This window comes from Pteronotus mesoamericanus, unplaced genomic scaffold (assembly GCF_021234165.1).
Source record: "Pteronotus mesoamericanus isolate MK-2021 breed Mesoamerican mustached bat unplaced genomic scaffold, CSHL_Meso_final contig_502, whole genome shotgun sequence".
NCBI classification, from domain to species: Eukaryota; Metazoa; Chordata; class Mammalia; order Chiroptera; family Mormoopidae; genus Pteronotus; species Pteronotus mesoamericanus.
The window spans coordinates 1,414,217-1,434,931 of record NW_026555187.1 but is presented as its reverse complement, the minus strand read 5'-3'; the positions used below and the strand labels follow the sequence as shown (position 1 = coordinate 1,434,931).

The 20,715-nt window shown below is 51.0% G+C and overlaps 2 protein-coding genes across 2 annotated transcripts; both read left to right on the top strand.

The window, feature by feature from the left end:
* The first annotated feature begins 4,766 nt into the window (after positions 1-4,766).
* Positions 4,767-7,064, top strand: BST2 (bone marrow stromal cell antigen 2). The gene is made up of 5 exons (XM_054578698.1): positions 4,767-5,081; positions 5,937-6,012; positions 6,276-6,336; positions 6,603-6,718; positions 6,937-7,064. The coding sequence occupies exons 1-4, from the start codon at positions 4,782-4,784 to the stop codon at positions 6,697-6,699; spliced, it is 534 nt and encodes a 177-aa protein (XP_054434673.1). The 5' UTR covers positions 4,767-4,781; the 3' UTR covers positions 6,700-6,718; positions 6,937-7,064.
* Positions 7,065-10,084: 3,020 nt separating this feature from the next.
* On the top strand, positions 10,085-12,759 carry CCDC194 (coiled-coil domain containing 194). Its single transcript, XM_054578697.1, has 4 exons — positions 10,085-10,448; positions 11,536-11,632; positions 12,060-12,192; positions 12,615-12,759. The coding sequence occupies exons 1-4, from the start codon at positions 10,119-10,121 to the stop codon at positions 12,757-12,759; spliced, it is 705 nt and encodes a 234-aa protein (XP_054434672.1). The 5' UTR covers positions 10,085-10,118.
* The last annotated feature ends 7,956 nt before the right edge of the window (positions 12,760-20,715 follow it).

The window sequence follows — 20,715 nt, the reverse complement described above, 5'->3', positions numbered from 1 at the left end:
GACTCCTTTTGGGAATGTTTCCTTGCTCACGACAGGCAACAACGAGTTCTAACCACAGTTGCTTTCACCGAACACTTTCCAGCCGACTGAGCTGGGCTTTGGCTTCCGAAGCTCCCTCTCCATCTCAGGGTTTGCCTGTGTCTGTTCCCAGCATTTGTCAGTTTCCCCCAGATCAACAATGGATTGCTCGGCATCATAAATGTTTTGTCCCGTGCGTGGGCTCACAGTGGATATCTGTATCCCTTACCAGGTACTGGGGGCAGTCTGAAATGTCTTGGTTTTTGTCCCTGCCGTGAAGGTGACCCAATCAGGAGCCTCAAAAACAGGGCGTAGAGGGCCCGTATCATTCACAGCTACCTAATAATTTATTGTTCCCCCCTAGGGATTTCTAAGGTCCACTGTTACTGATTTAAGTTTCGTGTGCCCAACGCTTCAAATAAGGCTGCAGTGCAGGAGGCCCAAACCGGGGAGCTGCTCAGGTGTTTGTGATATTCTGAAAAAAACCTCCTGGTGGACTAGCAGCTGTGGACATGTCATTTGTTACTCCCATGAGGGGGAGTGTGCCGATGGCGGTGGGTCGGTGGGAGAGAAAACGGCACCCTCCTGTGCCCAAGACATGTTTTAAGGGGTCCCAGACAAAGGAGGCACGTGTCCTATGCGTGACTCTAAACTATATTACCTCAGTGTAAGGGAAAGGTCCAGAAGCAGTCACAAGACAGGAAGCCACTCCTAAAAGAGGATGAGGAGGAAGTTACAATCCATTTTCAGAACAATACACATTCCTTCTGGCCAGCAGCCCTCTGACCAGCCCTCAGCATGGAGGGAGGAGGGCCATGTACTGACCCCACAGAGGCCAAAACTCAAAACATCGGCGTTGGGAGTAAGGAAAGGTTTGTTGATTGAAAAGATGGGGGACCTCAAAGCTCCTGCAAATCCATCTTAAGAGAGCCCAGAGTTCAGGCTTTCTTTATGTTAAGAGAAGGGAGAAGAGGCAGGTGGCGTGTGGTGCCTAGGCTCCAGCAGGGATGGAGGAGGAGCACGGAACTCTCTGAACCTCTCTGTCCCCCAGCTCTCCATTGACCCCTCCTGATCCGATTTGGTCTCTTTTTTAAAGTCATTTTTAAATTGTTATTCTATTACAGTTGTCCCAATTTTCCCCCATTGTCCTCCTCCACCCACCCCTCACCCCCTCCCGCAGTCAATTCCCCCGCTCCCGCTGCCATTGTCCATGTCTGTGGGTTACTCATACCTGTTCTTTACTTAGTTTGTTTTTGTTTTTGTTTTTTAGGCTCAGTTGTTGGTAGTTGTGAGTTTGTTGTCATTTTACTGATTCGGTCTTGAGGCTCCTGCAAGTCTTTATCAAAAGCTCAAGCCTCAAACAGAATTCCACTAATAGTTAGCCTGCCTATAGCAGGAGCTATTTACCTGAGGCCATGGGAGAACTGCGGGCTAGAAATAAAATAGAGTCAGACAAAGCATTTCATTCTGTTACACCCGTGTGCCCAGGGTGGTCCCCGATCGGGCTAGCCTCCCTGCAGATTTCAATAATCCCACCAGAATGGAGTTGTTACCGGCCCTGAGCCTGCCTGCCGAGGGGCTGTGGCGTGCCTGGGAAGGAAGGCGTGGAGGAAGCAGAAGGGACTGGCTCAGGCCTTTGTCTTGAGGCTTTAGTCCTCTCTTGCAGGCGGGAATCTTAGGGAAAGTTTTGGGTAGGACATTCTTCAGTTCTCCAGGAGCGCCGTTGTAGAGTCATGGTCTCCGCTGATGGGTCAGGGACAGGGCAGGGGGTCTCCAGTCACTGGAATTGGTTCTGGCGTTGCCCCCTATATTTTTGCTGCTTTCCAGGGAGGGAGGTTGACCCTGGGCGATGCTTGTTTTTTTTTTAATAGATTTCACTTATTTATTGTTATAGAGAGGGGAAGGAGGGAGAAAGAGAGAGAGAAACATCGATCAGTTGCCTCTCACAAGTGCCCCCGACCAGGGAACCGCCTGCAACCCAGGCCTGTGCTCCGACCAGGAATCAAACTGGCAACCTTTTGCTTTGCAGAATGATACCCAGCCAACCGGGCTATGCTGGTCAGGGCCAGGACGAGGTCCTTGGTTTCCCAGTTTTGTCCCCTGCCAGGCACTCGGGCCTTCTGCCCCGGTGACCATCTGCACCTGGCTGTAAATTGCTTTGGCTCTCTGTCTCAGTTTCCCTACTCCACCTGCCAAGGAATTTTCCGAGCTTCTCACTATCCTATCCCTCACCGAGAACATTAACCCCCCTGAGCACCTTGCAGGCGCTGCCAGAGGAAGGGGGTGTGGTGGCAGGGCTCATTTTCTCTGCCTTCTGCAGGTCAGAGAAAAGCCATCTCCCCACGTGTCCCGTAGCTGCACTGACCGTCCCTGTATACTTTCCCTGGCTTTTGGCCAGAAGCTGGTTGCTGTATCAGTAAGCTAGGTGGGAGCATATTCTCTTGTCCCGACCATTTCCTGAATGGGGGGTCAGGGTCATTGTTACTGTTGAGGGGAGCAGAGTTCACCTCCCCAAAATATGCCTTTGGAGATACTGACTATTCTAAGCTGGTTATTTTCAAGACCAGAAGTCTCAGGAAGCAGCTTTGTCCCTCCCCCTAACACCTAAAAGGAACTGAGAAGAGGATCTATTCTCAATAGGGTGAGCTGTCATAGGTAACTATAGTTTAACACGAAGGAGGCCCCGGCGACAGAGAGGAACCTAGCTAGACCCTCTTGATCAAAATCCTTGGTTAAAGATGGCCCAGCAAACATTTGTTTACCAACCATTGGCTTTTCCCTGTCCATATGAATTGCCTTCCTCTCATTTGAAGTCCCAAATCACACCCGCTTCTCCTCAGCTCCAGGTGGCAGCTAAGCCTCAAATGCTCAATCTGTCCTAAGGTCTCATATTCTTTTTTTTTTTTTAATGATTTTATTTATTTTTTAAATTTATTTTATTTTTAGAGAGGGGGAAAGGGAGGAAGAGAAGGAGAGAAACATCGATCAGTTGCCTCTCACACACTCCCAACTGGGGACCCAGCCTGCAACCTAAGCATGTTCCCTGACTGGGAATCGAACCAGTGACCTCTCAGTTCGCAGGCCAGCACCCATCTCCCTGAGCCACGCCAGCCAGAGCTATTTATTTTAAAAAGAGGGGAAGGGAGGGAGAGAGAGAGTGAGAGAAACATCCATGTGCCAGAGAAACATCAATCGGTTGTGTCTCACATGCCCCCAGCAGGGACCTGGCCCACAACCCTCACATGTGCCCTTGCAGGGAATTGAACCCGTGACCTTTTGGTTTGCAGTACAATGCCCATCCCACTGAGCTACACCAGTCAGGGCTGGGGTCTCATATTCTTATGGCACAATATAAATAGGTAATAAAGTTGTCATATGTAATGCATACATCATATGTAACAAAGTTGGTTGTTTTCTCCTGTTAATCTGTCTCACATTAATTTGATTATTAGCCTAGGCAGAAGAATGTAGAAAGATGGAAAGAAATGTGTTTTTCCGCCCCCACACTGTACTTTTGCTCTTCCTGGTATTAAGGAGTCCAGCGGCATGGGCTCACCATCTGTTTCCTCATCAACGGGCACAACAGCCTCCTCCTCACTCTCACCGCTTCCCCAGACAGTCCGCCCCTTAGCCCCTCACCAGACTTTGTCGCAAGTGCTTGGACCTTAACCTAAGCAAAACCCAGAAGAAGGGAGGCATAACTGTTTCAGAGGGGAAAACCTCAAAACTTCTGTTGGCAGGGCCGGGACTAGAGTGAGGTGAGTGAGGCACCCACCGTGGCTGCAAAATTTAGGGGGGCATGAAAATGTTTTGTTATTATCATCCCCATTTTACAGCTATGGAAACTGAGGCTGAGGGGGCTGAGGGCTTACCCAGAGTCCCACATGGAGGAAGGGCTGTTCACACACTGCCTTGGCTTCCCACCCACAACTGTGGTCCCAAGTGGGCCCTAAAGTTGGACGGCCAGCAGAGCAGGGCTCAAATAAGTCAGCTTCACCCAGGGTTGCGTCTTTGCGCCTGGGGTCCTGCCTTGGAGGGAGGCCCCGGGTCATGGGAAACACGAGCTCCCCTGGGCTTCAGCAGGATTATCCCCCATCCCTTGTCATTCAGCTGTTGACTGGCTTTAAGTGGTCTAGGTAGAGAAATGTCCCTCCTCAGACACCTTCCATGGCTCCCTATGGTCCATTCTGAGGCCTTGGCAGAACCCCCTGAACCCCCGCTGGGTCACTATGGAGACCCCTGAACACAAAACCCAGCCTCTTGGGTCACACACAGTCCTGCCTGCCCCAGGCCACCACTCATCCCTCGGCCTCATTTCCCCAGCCAGGGACTGGGCACGACAGCCTCAGCCTCTTCAGGTCCCAGGACACAGGGACACACGGCTGCGTGCCCTAGGCATTCAGCAGCTGCGGTTCTCGCCGCGGGAACACAGGAGAAGGGCAGGGGCTTGCGACACGCTGCACGGTCTCCCAGCGGCTCCCCTCCCACAGGAGCTCGTGCCCTGGCACGCAGCTCGAGACAGCCAAGGCCATGATTGGGCAGTAACAACACACCTCTTCACTGGGAAACCAAAACTGAAAGCTAAACTGTCCCCTTCTTGCAAATGCCCCATTGAAAAATCTCTAGGTCAGGGGATTGTTTTGGAACTTTTCATTGGTCAAAATGGCTCTTATGCTAATAAGGAGGCAGATCCAGCACCTTAGAAAATTCTAGCTTCCTTTCTGACATTCGCCCACAGTCCTTACCACCCAAGACCCATCTGAATGGCACCCACTCTTTACCACTATTACCTTTTGCCTGTGGACGACGACTCAAAGGTGCTAATGCTGTCAGGCCGCAAGCTGCCAGTGTGGGTGGCGATCCTGCTGATCGTACTGTCGGTGGTTCTGTTTATAACCACGATCACCTTCGCTGTTATGGCCTACAGCCCCGCTTGTAAGGATGGCCACAGAATGGAGCAGGAGTGGCGAAACAACACCCACAACCTGGAGCGCCAGCTGACCCAGGCCCATGAAGTCTTACGGCAGACTGAGGCCTACGCTGCCGCTTGCAACCAGACTGCGGTAAGCCACTACCGCCCCTAAAGAGGGCCTTGCGCCTTGGGGTGTCTCCCAGGGCGTGGGTGCTTGGGGGATTCCCCCCAGGGTCTAGGAGGAGATCAAGATAGACCTTGAAACTGCCCCTGGACTCCTATACTGGGAACCTGAATTTCCCCACCAGAGTTTGGGGACTTCTAAACTCTCTGTGGGGTGCTGGTGTGCATCGAGGCCTTAGATTCCCCAGAGCACCGAAATAAAGGGCCTCAGCGTCCTCACTAGGATGTGGATGAATCTCCAAACTCCAGGGCATTGGTCCGAGGGCACTAGAAACTCCCCTTGGGCACAGTCTTGGGGGAGCAGAAATCCCTCTGGGAGTCGGGATGGGATCTCACCAGACCCTAGAGAAAGCAGGGGTTCTTGATACTTCTGCTGCATCCCTAAGAGGCTGAAACTTTCACTTGGCTCTTGATATGGGGTCCTGGAAACTCCCACTGGATGGATATCTACCTTGGGTTCAGAAATCCTATGTTCTGGGTTTAAGGAGACCTCCAAATATTCTTGGGCAATAGCCCAGGGGATCTGGAAACTTCTCCTAGGGTTTGGGCATGGGGAGCCTCCAGATTCCTATGGGGGGGCCTTGAAACTCCCATGGCAAGGATTACACCCTTATCAGTGTCCCTGGGCAGGGTGGGAGGTTGTGGCCATTCTTCAAGGAGGGAGACAGGTGCAGAGAGGGTTGGAAGGGCCCCTGAAAGGTGTATGAACCTGAGTCCCTCTGACCCCGGGACCTGGGGAGGGGTCCAGGGCCCAGAGACAGCAGCCCACCCTCAGGGACAGAACCCCAGTTTCTGACACCCCTGCTCTCCCACCACATCCCAGGCAACCCTGATGGCTTCCCTGGAGACAGAGAAGGCTCAGCGCCAAAAGCAGCAGGAGCTAGTGCAAGAGCTTCAAGGTGAGGAAAACACAAGGCCCAGATTTCATTAAGGGGGGCTTGGAGGAGCAGGTCAGGTATTGACGAGGAGGGAGGAGGGAAGGTCCCAGGGTTGGGGTCAGGAGAGAGGGACAGGACCAGAATCCAGTGGAGGTAGGAAGGGGTGAGCCAGGTTTCCCAGGTGCATTCAGGTGAGGGTGGGGCTCCAAGTGGGGTCCTGTCCCCAGTTGGAGCCAGTGGAGGGGCATGGCCACGGTGCCGACATGCCCTCTGTCCCACCCTAGGGGAGAACGCGGAGTTGAAGCAGAAGCTGCAGGACATGACTGCAGAGCTGGAGCGACTAAGGTGGGCGCACCCCCAGCCATGCCCCCTTTAACCCTCCAGTCCCACCCCAAGGCCTGGGATCGTCTTGACTCAGTAAATTCCCATTGCTCTGGGGACAAAGTGTGAATTCCAGCCTTGTTCCTCAAGTCACCCAGCCATGGCGGCAGCTGCCCACTCTCCTCCCCAGGGACTTGGTGGGGAAAGAGGAGAGATTCTGAGGGGCGGTGAGCCCGGCACTAGCGCAGCCAGCCCTGGCAGCTGCCTGAGTTGCCCCATTTCCACCCCAGATACAATCATAAAAACACCAGCAACTCTGGAAACGCCCTCGGCCTCTCGGTGGTCCCTGTGCTCCTAGCCCTGAGCCTCCCAGCGCTGCTGACCTGAGGCCCCAGGAAGCCAGCTGGTAAGGAGGGGCAGCTGGGGGGTGGTGGTGGGAGGGAGTCAGGCAGTCGGGGCCTGGGGAGGGGGCCTGCCTGCGGGGTGGAGGGCTGGGCCAGAGAAGGGTCTCGGAGGGAACATCAGTGAGGAGGGGGGTCTGGGAGGGGACAGGGCTTATGGAGGGGGCAGGGCCTTTTTTCTGTCCACGATTCCACCCTAAGTCCCCCTTATTATGTCTCTTAGGCCACAACCTGGACTGGTTTCCAGCTCTGTTTCCCTGATCTGGCCAGTTCTGAGGGGCCACAGGACGGCACGGTTCGGGGCAGGGGCGGTGGCGGGGAAGGGAGGGAGATCCAAGGGGCAGGGGGTTGTTTCCAGCCTTGAGGATGGAAAAGCCTCAGAGTTGGCCCAAGGCTGCCCCCCGAAACTTGGCAGGTCATGGAATGGAGGCATCTGCCTTTTGCTGTTAAGGGCTCTAGAATGTAACTCTTCTAGGGTCTTTGGGTGCCAAAAAGTAAACATTCTTTTTTGGAAAAATGACTTTACTCTGAAGTTTCTGGTCTGTCACTGATCACTCACAAGCATCTGGGATCTGTTAATGTATATGCCCAGCCTTCCTTGCTCCAGAATGTTCCCAGAATCCCATGGGGTTTGGGCAGATACCACTCCCCTGCCTACCCAGCCCTATTCTGCGCTGGGATCATCTTAAAGGACCGCACACCCCGATCCGTGCTCACGAAATGCTCAGCATTCTACCATCGCCTCCACGTCAGTCTCCTGATGCAAAGGTGCCAATGAGGAAACATAGGCTCTGACTAGAGGGACGCCTTATCTGGTTCCCTGTCCCCTCCATGCAAAGTGCACGGGGGGCTGGGATTCCAACCTGGATCTGCAGACACACCCAAGCCAAGCATTTGTCACAGCCCCGCCCCTCTCCATAGTCCAAACTTTTGTTCCCCTCCAAATTTTTACTCACCCTGCAGAGCCCCACCCCCAGAGAGTCGGCCTGCTTCTCCAGAATGAAAGGCCATGGTCCTGACAGACCCTTCACCTGCTCTCTGGGATCCCCCCATGCCCCGTAATTCCTTCGTTCTCTGCTCTCTCCCTTCATCCAAATTTCTCCAAAATCCCAACTGCTGTCCAGGCAACTTCCTGTCACTTGCACTGGGGCCAGGAGCCTTGTGTCTGCCCCAAACCCTGCACTGCCCTCAGGTCCCGCAGTCTCCAGACCAGAGAGTCAGTAGATGCTACCTCCATGGCTCCTGCTGTTCACCCAGGGACCTGCCAAACACCATCCCTGTCCCCTGGCCCTCTTGTCCCCTCCCTTCCTCTTGCTCACCCGCTCTCCAGCCTCCTGGACCATTTCTCTGTGCGTGGGCCTTGTCAGTTTGCTTCCTGCCTCGCTGTGACATTCCAGGGCAGGTAGACAGGCACATCCATGTGTGGGCTGGACGCTCTCTGTGGTAGGGGCTGCCCTGGACGGGTAGGATGTGGTGCAGTATCTCAGGCCTCCACCCATTAGGTGACGTAGCTTCCTACCCCAGGTTGTGACAACAAAAAGTACCTTCAGACAATACCAAGTGTCCCCTGGGGGTCAGAGTCATAGCCTGTGAGAACCTCTGTCCTAGAAAGCCAGGCTCAAGGCTGGGGCATCCCCAGTTGGCAGGTTTGCAGCTAGTGAAGTCCCTTTACTATGACTGAGTCATTTCACTCCCCACCAACAGCCCTTCTAACAAATGAGGCAGCAGGTCCAGAGATGTGCCTGGGCTTGCTCAGGGTTTCCAGCTGCTGAGACCATTGAACCCTCAGCCTCCCTGAGTTTCGCTTTCCAGGAGACAATCCCATTGCCTGCAACCACATGACCTCAGTCTTTACCCCTCCCCCACCAACCTCCCCTGCGGCTCCCAGCCTAGGCTAACAGAGTGTTCAAAGCAGTGTTGCTGGCCCCCACGCCTGGGCTGTATGTATTTCACTTACAAAGGGGGTTAGGTTTGCCAAGTAAGATGGATTTGACCTGCTCAATTCTCCCCCCAAGCCCCCATACAATGATCCAATTATAAATTTCTTTCGTTCCTAAAAATATTTCACTTCCCTGGCTGACTGGGGCTGAGCCAGCCAGGGGCTGAGAAGTCGGGACTGGAGACCTGCAGGTCTGTAGGGATTCCAACTCCATCAAGAAACGGGCGGTGATCAGAAGCTGCTGTGTGTCCCTGGCCTGAAGCTTGGCCTCTCTGGGCTCTGATTTCTTCCTGTAGACTAAGAGGGATGGGGTAAGGGGGTTGAGGGGGTTGAGATGCTGAGATTCTAGTTCACAGTGTTTACTCAGATCACATTTCCTGTACAAATAACTATGTGCCAGGAACAGGCTGGGGCAGGGGAACCAGGCAAATATGAGCTTTGCTTTTTAGGGAATTCACCCGGTCTGATGCCGGAGGCAGCTGGGAATTGGACAAACACTACGGAAATTTACAGCAGAGCTGAGGCAGCTGATCAAAAGGGGCCTGAGCGAGTGGAGGAGGGGAGGGTTCTGGAGAAGACACGAATGAATGAAGAGGGGTACTTGGCCACAGGAGATGGGGGCGCCCTGGCAGCAGGAACAGCCAGTGCAAAGGCCCTGGGGCGGGATGGCACTTGCCAGAAGAGTACTGAGGAGGGCCGGAGGGTGCCTAGGAGAGGAAAGGACCACTAGAGGCCTTGCAGGGGAAAGAGAAAGAGGAGAGGAAGGGGGTGATGGATTAGGAAGGAGAGAAGGGTAGAGGGCGAGACAAACTGGGGAGGAGGAGAAGGAGGGGTAAGTAGGGAGGAGGAGAAAAAGGAGATAAAAATGGAAGAAGGCCAGGAGAAGAAGCGGGTCCGGCAGAGGGGGAGGAGGGGATTTGATTCTGAGAGGAAGGTTAACTGGCCTGAATTTAATCCACGTTGTAAGATCGCCTCCTGGCGACCCACTGGAGAACAACCAGGTAGATGGGTCTGATCGACCCCTTGGGTCTACAGTCTGGCGGTGTCGGAGTTGGTCGAAGAAAGTGTGACAGCCTGACCCGCGCCTTTAGCCTTCCAGCCTCGTTTTCTCCATGACAGAATGCCCCTAGCCTCTCGCCAAGAGCCCACTACGCTGATGGGCGTTTTGCCTGGATGTGCAGACGGGATTGTCACTAAGCCCTAAGGACCTACTGCCGTCCCCACTTCATAGACGGCAAATTGAGGCTCAGAGGATAGCATGTAGAAGGTAGAGGCAGGGCTGGAACTCAGGACCCCAGTCCAATCCTAGGCTCCAGCAGCTGGGTCTGGCCCCTGCTGGGGACCCAGCCCCTCCCAAAGGACTGGGGAAACACGCCCTGGCTGGGCGGAACTGCGGGTGTCCCTGGCGTCCCAAGGTGCCAATTAAATACTCGTGGCCGTCTGGGGCTGGAGCTGTGGACAGCGGCATGGCCGACCCAGGCCCAGAGCCGGGACGCGCTTGGCGAGTGCTCGCCCTGTGCGGTGCTGCCGTGTTCCTGGCGGCGGCTGCAGCCGGGGCAGCCCTGCTGGCATGGAATCTGGCCGCCGCGGCCTCCAGGGGGTCTCGCTGCCCAGAGTTGGAGCCAGGGGTTAACACCACAGTGCCCCCCAGGGACCCAGCGCCAGAGGTCCAGGAGCTGCAGCGAAAGCTGGCTGAGGCTGCCGAACGAGAGAAGGCTCTGGCCAGGCAGCTGGAACAGGCGGAGGGTGTCCATCGGGAGCTGCAGGAAGCTTTAAGGTCCTGCGAGGGCCGCCAGGTAGGTGGGCAGTGTTGCGAGCTGGGGCATCTAGTCTGCGGGGGGAAGGGGCCTGCACACCCCCAGGGAGGTCCCCCTGTGCCTGGGTTTCCTCAGTTCTTCACTGTGAACAAGAATAGCACCATACTCCCAACTCCTACAATGCCAGTTCACCGTCTGATCTAGAAGGCACCACTGTTCTCTGCTATTTGTCAGATAAACGGTGGTGACTAGAGAAGCCCCAGACCCCTGAGCCCACCTGGGGAGACCTGGTTTCATCCTTTCCCCCAGGTGCCCACTCAGCTCGCCCTGCCACCCAGCCAGTGTCCCGGCCCTATTTCTGGGTAAGGACATTCATGTCACCTGTAATTAGGAGGCTAAACTTGGCTTCTTGGAGGAGGTACCAGCCAGGTCCTCCCTTTTCCTCTGGCCACCTCCTTCACACCCTTTCTTAACCCTTCCCACTCCTAGACCTCACAGAAGAACCATCCGCAGAGTCCCAACTACTCACATTTATTAACTACTGTGTACCTCTGTGTACCGGGCCCAGCGAAGGCTGGGCAGCGTATGAATTTTAGAAATAAAAACAGACCTCTCCCCGCCTTCCTGCCTGCCTAAGGAAAGGGCTTGGGACAACCGAAGTTAAGAGCAGCTGCCCTTGGTTCAAATTCTAATTTTGCCTCCCAGTGGAAGACGTTCTGAGGCCAGACTAGTTGCTTTCCAGAACGTCTCACAGAGGTGATGAACAATCCACATACCCAATCATTGTCAAACACCCAGTCAGTGAGTCTAGATGTAGCTGGGATTGGAACCCCAGTCTGACTGCGGAGCTAAACCCTTTCTGCATCCCCATGTCTGGGGGTTGGGGGGTGGTGGACCTAGGCAGAGACCTCTTTCCAGGCAGGCAGCTGTCGGCACGCGATACTCCAGATTTCAGCGGCCATTTATGTGTTTTGCCACTACAGGACCCCAAAGGACATTCCAACAAAGCTCAGGGAACACCAGTGTTATCTCAGTCCCTAGAAAGCCCTAGAAAGCCCTAGAAAGGGCGGGGCCAATTCGCTCCTGACCTCCTAGGGTCCCTCCTCACCTCCCCTCCACTCCGCAGAGCCAGCTTCAGACCCAACTGATGATACTGAAGATTGAGATGGACGAGGCCAAGGCACAGGGGACTCAGATGGGGGCCGAGAACGGGGCGCTGACAGGTGTGTTGGGGCGCAAGGGTGCTGGGCAGGGCTAGAAGTGGGACTCTGCGCTTGGCGGGTGCTCTCCCTGTTTGAGTCAGCCTCCCGCAGAAGGTGGGAGGAGCCTAGTAAGTTCCTAGCTACGCAAAAGTAATGCAAACGACAAGCAAACGAAAGCGAAAACTTATGAAAAAAAGGCACATAATATGCAAAGGTCACAAAAACGCAAAAGCAACAAAATATGCAGATATCATGTAAACGACTTCCAAAAGCAATGCAAACCTACGGAATGCTATGCAAATGACACATAAAGGCTTGTAAACAGCACACAAATTTAATTCAAATAGGGCACAGCACGCGAGTAGTAGGCAGACTATAAACTCCGACGCCGGCGCGCGCGGGGTTGCGAGCCTGGTCTCCAGCCTCACCGCGTCCGCTGCGCCCGCAGAAGCCCTGGCACGCTGGGAGGCGATGGCCACTGAGTCAACGCGGCTGCTGGAAGAGGAGCAACGGCGCGCGCGCGCAGCCGAGGCCGAGGGCGGAGCCTGCGCGGCCCGGGAGGCGGTGCTGCTCGAGCGCGTGTGAGTGAGGGGAGGAGCAAGGGCGGGACCTTGGGGAGAAGACTGAGGGGAGAATCCAAGTGACAGTCCTGGAGTTGACACCCACGGGTAGTGAGCGGGGTGGGCACTCTGGGAGACGGAACCCCCAGATTGGGACCAGCACTCTGCAGGCATGGGTTCCTAGGTTCGGGCGCATTTAGGGGGCCCTGGGAGGGCGGTGGAAGGGTGCAAGGAAAAAGAAATAGGAGGGAGGGGCCAGGGATCTGGAGCAGAGCATCGGCAGAAGGGGCTAGGAGTCCCCGGGGAGGGGTCCCCAGAATGGCCAGGGGTGAAGAAAGGATTGGGATCCTGGGGATGCGGTTCCCAGGAAAGGAGGAAGAGTGCTGGGAGGTCTCTGGGGTCGGGGGTCAGGGTGCTGACCAGCCCCTGCTCCTTCCCGGCAGCAAAGCCCTGGAAGCCGAGATGGACCCCCAACGCCGAGTTCAGCATCCCCGGGCCCGCTCTGGGTCCCGACCCCGGCCCAGCGCCCGCTCTCGCTCTCGCTCTCGCCCCAGACTCTCTGGGGGCTGCCGGCGCACCCGAGGATGAGTCAGCCTCCCGCAGGATGTGGGCTCGAGGCCAGGACAGACACTGTACGGCCCCGGGGCGGGCACGTATAGAGGTGCTCACGCCGGATGAGGTGCCCGATCAATATCCATCAACGCTCAGCTTTAGACCAGCCATTCTAAACAGAGACAGAAAGGAGACTCGATGCTCTCTCCTCGACCATCTTGTGCTTGCATTCTCAGACAAGAAACACGCCCATTTAGTCCCCCAGTGAGATCATGCTGATGTGGGACCTAAGTCCCCTCTAAGGATAGCGTTGCCCTCATCCCACAGACATGGGGACTTAAGGTCCAGCACTACCTTGCAAGTGACCTGAAGAGGTCAGCTCTCCTCTCTGGGCCTCAGTTTTGTAAAATGAGTGATTGGAATCATGTTTAGACAGCCAGCTTCTCCTTGACACCAAAAGCTGACAAGGAGAGCTCAGTAAGTAAACTACAGACCACCCTTCCTGTGAGGATGGTAGGGAACTCCCACATTGAATTTTAGCAAAGAGAACTGAGTAACATATTTTAAAATATGCCACAGCAAATGTGGCTCATACCTGAGATGCACGAATGGTTCAGTATTCAGGAGTTTGTTAATAAAATTCACCATATTAATGGATCAAATGAGAAAAAATTTCTGAAGAAGGCTATCAAATTCAGGGACAGGGTGAGGAAAACCACTATCAAGTATTTAATATGGTTTTGGGGGTACTAGACAATGCATTTAGACAAGAAGAAGAAATAAGACACAATCGTTAGAAAAGAAGAAGGGAATTTATAGGTTAATATGAAAGCACTGTGTATACAGGTGAAAAATCATTGAAATGACAATTTCATGGGAGCACAATTTCATGTTATTTTTGTGTTTTATATTTATATTTGACATAACTTCAGACTTACAGAAAAATGGGAAGATGAGTGCAAAGAACTCCTGTGTACCCTTCACCCAGATTCCACAGACGTTAACTTTTACGACCTTTGCGCATGCTCTCACTTGCTCGCTCTCTCTCCCTCCCTCCCCTACTTTTATTAAAAACTTGCAGAAATGATGTCTCTTAACCCATAAATACTTGAGTTTACATTTCCTAAAAACAAGGACATTCTCTCACATAATCATGGTACAATTATGAAAATCAGGAAACGGACATTGATAAAATACTGTTATCTAATCTGCAGACCTTAAACAGATTTTGCCAACTGTTCTGGTAATGTCCTTCATAACAAAAGATTATTTTGACTCACATACTGTATTTGTCAAGTCTCTTTCATCTCTTTTCATCTGGAATGCACCTCAGTTTTTCCTTGCCTTTCATAACCTTAGCATTTTTAAACAGCTCAGGCCAGTCATTTTGTGGAGTCCGAGTTTGGGTTTGTGTGGTGGTCCTTGTAATTTCAGATTGGCACTTTTGGCAGGAAAACATCAGAAACAATTTAACCTAACAATATTATCTGCTGGTGGTGTGATTATACATAGAAACTTCTAAAGAATGTGCTGAAACTTTTCTATACATAAACAACTAGCTAGAAAATCCTTTGAAAGAAAAGAAAGATTCATCTCAGATAGTTTTTTATATCCAGGAATAAACTAATTTCCATATTATATAAGGAGCTCTTGTAAATTAATTTTTAAAAAAACAACTCATAGGAAAATGGACAAAAATCATGGACAGTCAGTTCACAGAAACATACCAAAAAAGATGCCCAACTTCACTCCTAGAAAAGAAATGTAAATTGAAGCAAAAACGTGCTACACTTTCTATCAGTTACTTTGGCAAAGATAAAAACAAAAACAAATTAAAAGTTTGCAAATGCACTGTGTTGGCACTGCTGATGAAAAACAAGCAATCCCACGTGGCACAGGTGGAACTGCTCATTGGTCCAACTACTTGAGAGGGCAGTTTCCTAGAATCTCTCAAAATTAAAGGGCAAATACCATTTGACCCATCAATTCCCCCTCTAGCAATTTTCTACCGCCATACTTACATGGACGCAAAGTGATAGATTAAATGCAATGCAGAATCCTAGATTGGATCCTGGAACAGAAAAACACTTAGTACATAAATCAAATATAGTCTAGAGTTTAGGTAATGGTAATACACTAAGGTTAATGTGTTAGTTTTGACAAAGGAATCATGGCGTATAAGATGTTAGTAATGGACAAAGCTTGGTGAGAGCTATTCAGGGATTTTGTATTGTCTATGAAATGTTTCTGTAAATCTAACATTATTCCAAAATTTAAAATGTACTTTTAAAAAGGAGAAGGAGGAAGAGGACATTATTACCAGATTCTTGGTAATTGCCACAAAACTGAAAACAACCTCAGTGTCAGCCACCTGGGGACCTTAAGTGAGTGTCTGTCCACCCGTTCACACAGTAGAATACTATACAACCATTAAAGAGGCCAAAGCAGGTCTTCTGCAAGACACATAACGTAAAAAGCAGTTAAGGAATTACCCAAGAGAGGCTTTTATCCAAATATTTCTAGGAAACACCAATCGCATCTGTGGCCTCTGAGATGGGAACCAGGGGCCTGGGGTTTGGTGGGGGAGGCTGTCTCCTGTTTCTCTGTATGTCTCTTTGTAATGTTTGCGTTTTAAAAATCATGCACGTGTATTACCCTTAAAAAATTAAATTTTGTTTTGAAAAATTCTTAAGAGGCTGGTGTGGGGCGAGGAGTGGAAGCCCTTGGAACACTGATCCCTTCTCAGCCAGTCACGCTCATTGTCCCCCCACCCGCCTGGGGCTTGGCGTTGTCTGAGCAAGGCCTTCTCCTGAGAGAGGCCCCCCCCGGACGGGGAGCAGGAGGGACCGGCCCTGCAGGAGGTTGTGAGGCGAGGGGAAGAATAAGAGGGTCTGGCATCTGTGGGCCGCCAGGGGACGCCCCAGCCTGCTGCCCGTCTGCTGCCTGGCAAGGGCGCAGAGTTTGAGGCTAAGGGTGGGTCTGAGAACCCCCATCCCTGGCATGAGTCCAGAAGTGAGCAGGAAATGGCTTCTCCCTCTAGAGTCAGCCAGAGCGGGAGACCAGGAGACGGGCCTTTGTCTGATTTACGATCCCCTCACAGTTGTGTCCGTGGGGTCCAAGAGCTGACCCACGTAAGGGACTGAGCTGTACACGATACTAAGACAGTATCGTTATCATTTACTTATTCTTCTGGCTCCATCTTGACCATACCTGCAGAACACCTGAAACTCGGTTCCGGCAGGGGCGGGGCGGTGCGGGGGCGGGGGCGGGGGGGGGGTGGGGGGAGTGGGGAGCCATGGCGGGTGTGTGAGCAGGAAAGGCACAGTCAGATCTGATGTCAGAGAGAAAGCAGGGGAAGGAGGAAGGGCAGAAGGGACTCTAAACCCCTGGGGAGGCCCACAGCGTTGGGGATGATTTAGGGAGAACAGGCCCATGTCCCTGGCTGCAGTAAGGCTCCCCAGCTGCCCAGCGGAGCAAACAGCACTCCTTGGCGGGCCCTGCCTCCTGGACCCCACCTGCCTCCCACCCCACAGGGCCAGCCTCAGGCCTGACCTCGCTCTGTTCTGCCTGTCTCCCCACCTGTCTAATTACCACTCAAAGACTGTCTGTCCCTCTGTCTCTGGGTCTCTTTATCTCTGCGTCTCCAACCCTGACCCCAGCACACCTCCCAGGTCCCTCTGCTGGCCTCTCCTCCTAGTAGTAACCCTGGAGGCTCCCTCGCAGCCAGAGACAGGAAGGGGGGGGGGGCGGGGGGGGCGGGGTTCTGCAATGAGAAGCGGCAGTGCAGCTGTGGGCGGAGAGCCCCTGGGGCAGCAGCAGGCTGACCTCACTAGCCCCCCAGTTCCAGGTAAGAAAGTGGGTCACCCTTTTTTCAGCCGGGAACACGGAGGCCCAGAGAAAACAGGCTATTCCTCTCCAAAGGGCCCTCTTTGCCTTCTCTGTCACCTTCAAAAGCACAAAGCTTAATCTCACTTGGATTTAACCAAAACCCAAACACACTGGCATAAATGTGGAGGGGCTTCTGAACTTGGCTGAAATTTTTCTTCACCAGAAATATCACTCCCTCGAAGACTTTCCAGAAGTGTAAAAACAAAACAACAAAACCCTCTTACGTCACCAGGAGGACTTCAGCGTGTGTTTTCAGGTAGTGACAGCGTTGACTTCCTCATGACAGTTTTCCCTTCTCTGCCCAAACACATGAAACCAAATTTATTGTTTTTAATCTTTAAAAACTTAAAAATCGAAGCCTAACTTTGGGATGAACTTCTGAGGGAATTCCGATGAGAGGTTCATGCACAAAATTTCCTGTGAACATAACAAATTGTTTTTAGGAAAAAAACTGAACAATCACATCAGGGCCCACGCTTTTGACCACATGTGAATCCAAGGACAGCTCCTGCCTCTGGAACTTTCCGGCCAGAGACAGAGGCAGAATGTGTTCAGAAAGTCTGTTTTTAGAGATTTTAGACACTGCTGGCAGGGGCGACAAGGGAAACAATCTCGCTAGAGGACAAACTGGTGACAACCATCGAAATGTAGAATGTGGCTGCTTTGGGAACCAGTGATTTCATTTGTGGGGTTTTGATATTGAATCTTATTTTGTTCATTGGAACAGAAATTTAGGAGAAAAATTAGAAATGGTCTAAATGCTCACTAATAATTATTATGATATTGTACGTAGTGAAAACCCAAACAGGAGGCAAAAGGAATGAACAGATCCCAAAGACATAATGTTCAGCAAACAGAGGAAGTTGCATCATTAGTTTTTCCATTAAAAGAAAATCTAGCCCTGGCTGGTGTGGCTCAGTGGGTTGAGTACCCACTTGCTAATCAAAGGGTCGCCGGTTCGATTCCCATCAGGGCACATGCCTGGGTTGTGGGCCAGGTCCCCAGTAGGGGATGCATGAGAGGCACCGCACATTGATGTTTCTCTCCACTTATTTCTCCCTCTCTTCCCCTCTCTAAAAATAAATAAATAAAATATTTTTAAAAAGAAAAGAAAATCTACCTGAGGTTAGCTCTTTATTTTACTACATTTTGTTGGGATTTGGGTTTTTCTCGCTGTTTCTGGGCTATATGGTTCTTTCCAAGCTATGTTGTAGCAATTGGAGAGTTTTAAGCATCATCTTCTCCTCGAACCCGTTGGAGGATCTAGGAGGAGCTTCTAGACTCCCAATGGACTCACCAACTAAGCTTAACCCAACTTGACTGCAGAGCCTTCTCAGATGCCCGGGAGAAGAAGATTCACCTGCCTCTCAACCTGCCTCAGAAGTACTAGCGAAGAACCTCAGTAACCTGACTCTCAACCCCAGGACCAAATCCCCTTCCCTTCTAACAGGATATTCATGCCAATAGCAGGACAGAGAGAAGAACTTATAGGGGCTTGTGCTGGGGCCGGGTCAGACCATAGTCTACAGGAAGAAGCATGGAGAAGCGCGTCTCTGCTCTGGAAAGGCCCGCAGGAGAGGAGCGCTGAGACTGAATCAAGATTCAGAAGACTTAGAGGGAGCTGCCATTAGTGCCTGTATCATGGAGATCCTTCCGATAATATTAGCGTGGAGAATAATTGTGACATGGAAGCAATTTAGCCGTAATCCTTATTCTTGTACTGTTTTCTTTCTCCTGGTTAATAATTTTAAGATCATTACGCAGCAGCCTGGGAAAGCTACTCTGTGCTAAGGCAAGGCCATGTACCAATAGTATGATAACCTGCAATATAAGTTCTGTGATGTCTTTTTTCTTGCATCTCTTTCTTGTCTACTCTGATATCAGAAACTTATAAGGCATCTATGTAGTTGGTATTTGAATGACTTCGAAATACTTCAGTTCCACTTTTTTACTTGACCCAAAGAAGGACTACTAAAGTCTTAACTAGTGCCAGTGTGTTTTAGAAGCCTGAAGCCAGTAAGACGAAGCCCAACATTGAGAATTAGAAACAAGTAATTTGTGTGGAAGGAAAAGGAAGGGAGGGTGGGAGAGAGGAAGGGAGGAGGAAGGAAGAGAAAACATCGGGTGGTTTGGCTAGAGCGTAATTAATGCAAAGTGCATTAACTAGATTCTCTAGTTTTCAAAATTTTGAATTGTAACAATTTTTATGTGCTATTTCAATTTTTGGTAGTAAATAAATGTGTGTATTAAAGATCTTATTAAAATTTGAGGCATATTTGAGTACCTTTAAAAAAAATCTAGCTATTGCCAGGTAGCTCAGTTGGTGAGAGCGTCATTCTGGTATACCAAGGCCACAGGGGCCCACAAATGCATAAATAAGTGGAACAACATAATCCCTGTTCCTCACTCTCTCTCTCTCTCTCTCTTTCTCCCCCCCTTCTTCTCTCTCTCTAAAAAATCAATTAATTTTTAAATCTATTAAAACAAGTTATTTGAAAAAGAAACATTACAAATAAAAGATGAGAGATCAAATTTCCAAAAAAAAAGAATATTATTTTTGATCTTGACACAAAGACATTAGTGTATATATTTAATACCCTTATTCTGACATTGTGCCAATTGCTCAAAATTGTAGCACATCGACACCATCATGTCAAGGGTGGCTTTTGACTTTTGGGGGAGTTTATGGTTGCCTTTCTTTTTCCTTACAACAGACAGCATGTTCATATATATATATTTATATATATTTATATATATGCAACATCTTCAATGTATCATGAATAGTCAAGGTCTTAACTGCACATGAATACTTTCCCACTTCTTGACACTGGCGCAGGCACCGCCTTCATGCCTGAACTCCTCCACTGGACCTTTGTCACTCAGGCCCTATCCCTGTCAGGCCGCCTTTTCCCTGTGTTCCAACAGGCCTGGGACACCAGCCTCTGGAGGCAGCACTCGTCCCTAGTGTCTGAGTTCCTCGGCCTGGCATTAGAAGCTGCACATGATGCATCCCCTCCCTCCTTTAAAAAAGCCTATCATTGACCCGAGCTGAATGTGTACCAGGAATGGAGGCACCGTGACATGTGTGGTTGTTTTTTTTAAAAATATTTTATTTGTTTATTTTTAGAGAGAGAGGAAGGAGAGAGGGAGAAAAACATCAATGTGTGGCTGCCTCTTGCACACCCCTTGCTGGGGACCTGGCCCAGCAACCCAGGCATGTGCCCTGACTGGGAAACGAACAGGCAACCCTTTGGTTTGCAGGCTGGCGCTCCGTCCACTGAGTCACATCAGCCGGGGGTGTGACAAGGGTTTTATAACTGGCTGTGTTGCCTGCATTTTATTTTTTTAAAACTTTTTTTTTTTTTTTTTTTTTGGAAAGAAGAACAAGTATATATAGTTTGGTCTTCTCTCTTCTAGTCTTTTCCACTTAAAAAAATTTTTTTTAAAGATTTTATTTCTTTACCCCCAATAGGGCGCGAGTGAGGGGCAACCACACATTGATGTTTCTTTCCCTCTCTTTCTCCCTCCCTTCCCCTCTCTCTAAAAATAAATAAATAATATTTATCTACAAGATTTTATTTATTTATTTTTAGAGAGAGGGGAGGGGAGGGAGAAAGAGAGAGAGAGAGGAACATCATTGTGCGAGAGATACATTGGTTGGTTGCCTATCGCATGCCCCCAACCATAGACCTGGCCTGCAAGCCAGATATGTACCCTGACTGGGAATCGAACCAGCGAGCTTTTGGTGCGCCTCAGTCCACGTAGCCACACCAGCCAGAGCTAAACACTTTTTCAATCCTCACCCAAGGAGAGAGAAAGAGAGAGAGAAACACTAAGAGAAACTTAGTGTTTCAGTATGACACTCCAACTAACAGAGCCACCTGGCCAGGGCTTGCCTCCTGAAAACTTGAGACAGAAAACTAGGCTCAAGGAGGAGGTCACCGGTCTGAGGTCACACACTGATAAGTGGCACAGCCAGAGCTTAACTCCCCAGCTCTAAATTGCAACCATGAATTCTCTCTGCCTCTATGGCCCCCATTAAGGAAGATGGAAGATGTCCTTCTCCCACCTGCCGGGATGGGGGGACTCTGCGTGGACCTGGCC